Source organism: Arachis ipaensis, chromosome B02 (genome assembly GCF_000816755.2).
Source record: "Arachis ipaensis cultivar K30076 chromosome B02, Araip1.1, whole genome shotgun sequence".
NCBI lineage: Eukaryota > Viridiplantae > Streptophyta > Magnoliopsida > Fabales > Fabaceae > Arachis > Arachis ipaensis.
Window position 1 is genome coordinate 13,274,388 of NC_029786.2, and position 3,737 is coordinate 13,278,124.

The following is a 3,737-nucleotide window of genomic DNA, read 5'->3' on the forward strand; positions in this document are numbered from 1 at the left end:
ATATCAAAAAGTATATTAATCTAAAAATATTTTGTTAACAGAAATTCTATCACAATGTTTCTTTGTTATGTTCTTCGTTCCAATTATTTTTTTTAACGAATCTTCAAATTTTTTTTACAAATCCAAATATAATTAAGAAATAAATTGAAAGATCTTAATTTTTTGTCAATAATTTATTTTTTGTCAAATACTATTAGAACACTCGTCAAAAAATAACTTATATCTATGAAACGTTTAAATAAACTTTTTCACAAAACTAGTATTAACAAAACAACACCCCACACTTTTTTATATTATAAAAGTATCCATGTCCTTAAAGGGACCCAAAGATACTTTCTCCACCCTAAAACCGTCTTTAATACAAAAATGATAAACAAATAGTTATGTATAATGTCACCTAATTTCACAAAAGAACTAGTGTAATTTACTCTTTTTTTAATGGTATATTTTTTACATAATTCTCATTACATCACTCTCTATAGATAAGTATTATAATTTTAAAAAAAAGTACAATATAACAACACTGACTTATTCAAAATATAAGATATTTTAGATAACCTTAATACTAAATTTCTTATTTTTATTTGTTCATAGTCTCTTTTTTTTTAAATGAAGTTTCTTAATTTTAACTGAGATTAAATCTTAACCTTCATCATGGAAATTAAGCTCAACTAGTTAATCAATTAATTAACATGACTAATTGTTGACATTGGGCAAACTGTATTAATCTTTCATTTGATGAAAAATGTAAACAAAACAGATAAATTGATAATATCTCAAACTACCACTTTTTATTTATAGAAACTAACCACAAACGGCTCTTAGATTGGCTGACCCTTGGGAACAATTTGATCCTTGAGCCACATGTAAATAGGAACCAACACAAACCATGTAGCTGCCAATGCACCCAAAATCAAGCGATATAAGAACACAAAGGGTTTAACAGGCTTCTCCACATCTTCTTCCTTTGGACCAAGCTGCACAACAATATAGAAAACCAAGGTGCACATTAGTATCTTGTGTTATTAGTACTTCCTATTATCATCCTAAGCTAAGAAAATATATAAATGCACTACCATTTTATCAACAGCAATTACCATATTCATTTTACCCTTAAAGATGTTCCATCGATGGATCATATTACAGATGAGCAAGCATTCAATAATGTTTTCACTAGCAGTGGCAAACAAAGTTGAAAATTTACGTGCTTGGTTGGAAAATCTAGTTTATTCAAAGAACATAAAACAATTGGGTTTGATATGGGGGTAAATACCAAAGTCACCCTGGAAGCTCAATAACATACTGTAAGCTCAGAAAACAGCAGTACATCACAAAGAAGAGAGAAGAGAAAATAAACCTCCTTGAGCATTCAGGTTAGAGAGAGAGAGAGAATTAGGGGAGTTTATACAAAAGATCATTGAATTTGTTTAGGTGGAATGAACCTTCGGAGAAGGTATATCAACACATGGTGTTGATTCAAATAGCCAACTCCATCTAGTGAGATCAGTCTTGGTTTTTGTCATTGTCGAGCAACCAAGTGGCTCTCAAATCCCAATTCTACTTTTTTCCTCATTCGTCTCTCCTTTTATATGCTTGGATAATTCATTAAGTTAACCAGAAATGGAGGGGATAACAGCAGATCACATCAATCAGAACACCATGTTAATTACACAAACGGATATTCATGAAGCCATCAACAAGATAGATACTCATACAAACCACAACTCAGTTTAAAGTAACAACAAAATCCCCAAAGAAAACAACGGAAAACATCGACAAAGATATTGATTGAGAAGCCAAGATGACAAATACCTGCAAAGGAGAATCACCAGATGCAGGCTTAACACCGGTAACTGAACAACCCATAATCAAGCCATGGCGCCGAACACCACGATACCACTTTGGGCCAATCCGTTTTAGTTGGACATCCTTGAATCCAGCCTTTTGAAACCACTCAATGTACTCTTCCTCCTTGGGGAAAAGCATCCAAACATCAGCAAAGAATCGTGACAACCAGAATGTTGGGTAGACGGGACCAATTACACATGCTTTGCCCCCAAGTTTCAATACCCTGTATGCTTCCCTGATGCCGCGCTGTGGATCCGGCCAGTACTCAATGCTAAGATCAAGAAACAACAGCACATCATCAGCATTGCCTCTTTAAGACAAGCTACTTTGTATCATAACATAAAGTAACCTCAAATATTTCAAGAGAATAAATTGATCACTTGATAACATTATAACAACAATGCAACTAATAGCATACTAATCCATACTTATCATCAAGAAGGGCATACATAATAGATCTTTATAGAAGTTCATTATATTCAATTATATGAATTGCAGATGAAATGTCACAATAGAAGCTTTTCAGTGTTAACTAAAAAAATATCAGTTTTCAAATATTTGGATAAATTTTATAAAATAACCCAGATGCGAAGATTTTTTTTTTTTGGCAGAAGCTGACAATAATAGCTTATCAGAAGGATCATTTTTCATCTTTTCAATTATACTTAAGATTTTTTCAGAAAATGAAACAAACACCCTCGCCGTAAATATAAGTGGAAAGTGGTTTTGATGGGAAACTGAGCTAATCCAAACACTTTACAAGCTTACAACATGCAGTGCAGTACCTTCCAGCAGACACATATCTGTCAGCATAATCAGTTCGAAAGGGGAGATCCTCGGCATCCCCTTCGATAATCTTGCAATCCTTCAAGGGCTCCTTCTGCTTGGCCTTGGCGAGCTGGTGCGGGGACTGGTCAAGAATGGTGACATTCTTGGCATCCACATGCTTAACAATCCCCAATGTGGTGAAACCGGTGCCGCCACCAACATCAACAACAATCATGTTCCTGTCACTTAGGTCAGCAGGCTCAAGTGCCTCATCTCTCATGTCCTCAGTCCAATGGCCAGGGTTTATGACATGGTCATACACAATTGAAAGGAACCTATAGAACCAAAATGCTTCTTTTTTGTGCTGAATGAACCTAGGTTGTGATGTTGGCCTAGAAGCTGATAAACTACATTTTGGTACTATGGTTCTAACAATCCTATTACTATTATGACGAACCCTAGCTTTATTACTGAAATTGAAATTAGTAGTGCTAGAATTGAAACCTATTCTTTTAGAGTGAAAAGTGGAAGCATTGAAGCACAAACCGTTCGGGGTTTTGCTACTGAAAAGTGTGAGGCTTTCGGTTCCACTGAACATTGATGAAGCCATTGTTGAAGAAGGAACCTGAAATTGCAAAGACTGAAAATTGAAGTGGAACTGAAATCAAGTGGAAAATGTGAAGTGTAGTTGAAGACTTGAAGCAGAAAAATAATAATTAAATTAAATTAATTAAGAAAAGAGGGGAAAAACCTTTTTGGCGTGAGAAAGATGGTGGATGAGAGAGGAGCACGAAACTTTAGGCTTGACACAAGGTCATGCTCAGACAAATGCCAAATTTTCAGCTACACAAAAAGGAAGGAAAATAAATATATATTTAAAATTTTAAGGTGAATTATTATATGGTAAGGATGAAGTTGGTATAGAGATAGATTGAGGCAACCAGGAACGGACACGTATGGCTGTGAAAGTGCTGGACGTATCAGATGAAGCAGATGGTGTTATCATATGATATTTATGTTTTTTTTTTTTAAACAAAAGAAGCTCAACACATTAAAGTGGAGCAAATAAAAGAAAGAAGAAGACACATAACCAGCTACCAACAAATAAACCAACCCCCACT

At 34.5% G+C, this 3,737-nt stretch overlaps 1 protein-coding gene across 2 annotated transcripts; it reads right to left on the reverse strand.

Annotated features, from left to right (window-relative positions):
* LOC107624907 (2-methyl-6-phytyl-1,4-hydroquinone methyltransferase, chloroplastic) lies at nt 662–3,524 on the reverse strand. Of its 2 annotated transcripts, none has more exons than XM_016327393.2 (4): nt 3,368–3,524; nt 2,634–3,241; nt 1,813–2,119; nt 662–977 (listed from the first exon to the last, which is right to left on the reverse strand). In XM_016327393.2, exons 2-4 carry the CDS (start codon nt 3,224–3,226, stop codon nt 822–824), a joined length of 1,056 nt encoding a protein of 351 aa, XP_016182879.1. In that variant the 5' UTR covers nt 3,227–3,241; nt 3,368–3,524; the 3' UTR covers nt 662–821. The 2 variants fall into 2 exon arrangements, with proteins under 2 accessions (XP_016182879.1, XP_016182880.1); XM_016327394.2 differs by having other exon boundaries at nt 2,634–3,256; nt 3,368–3,487.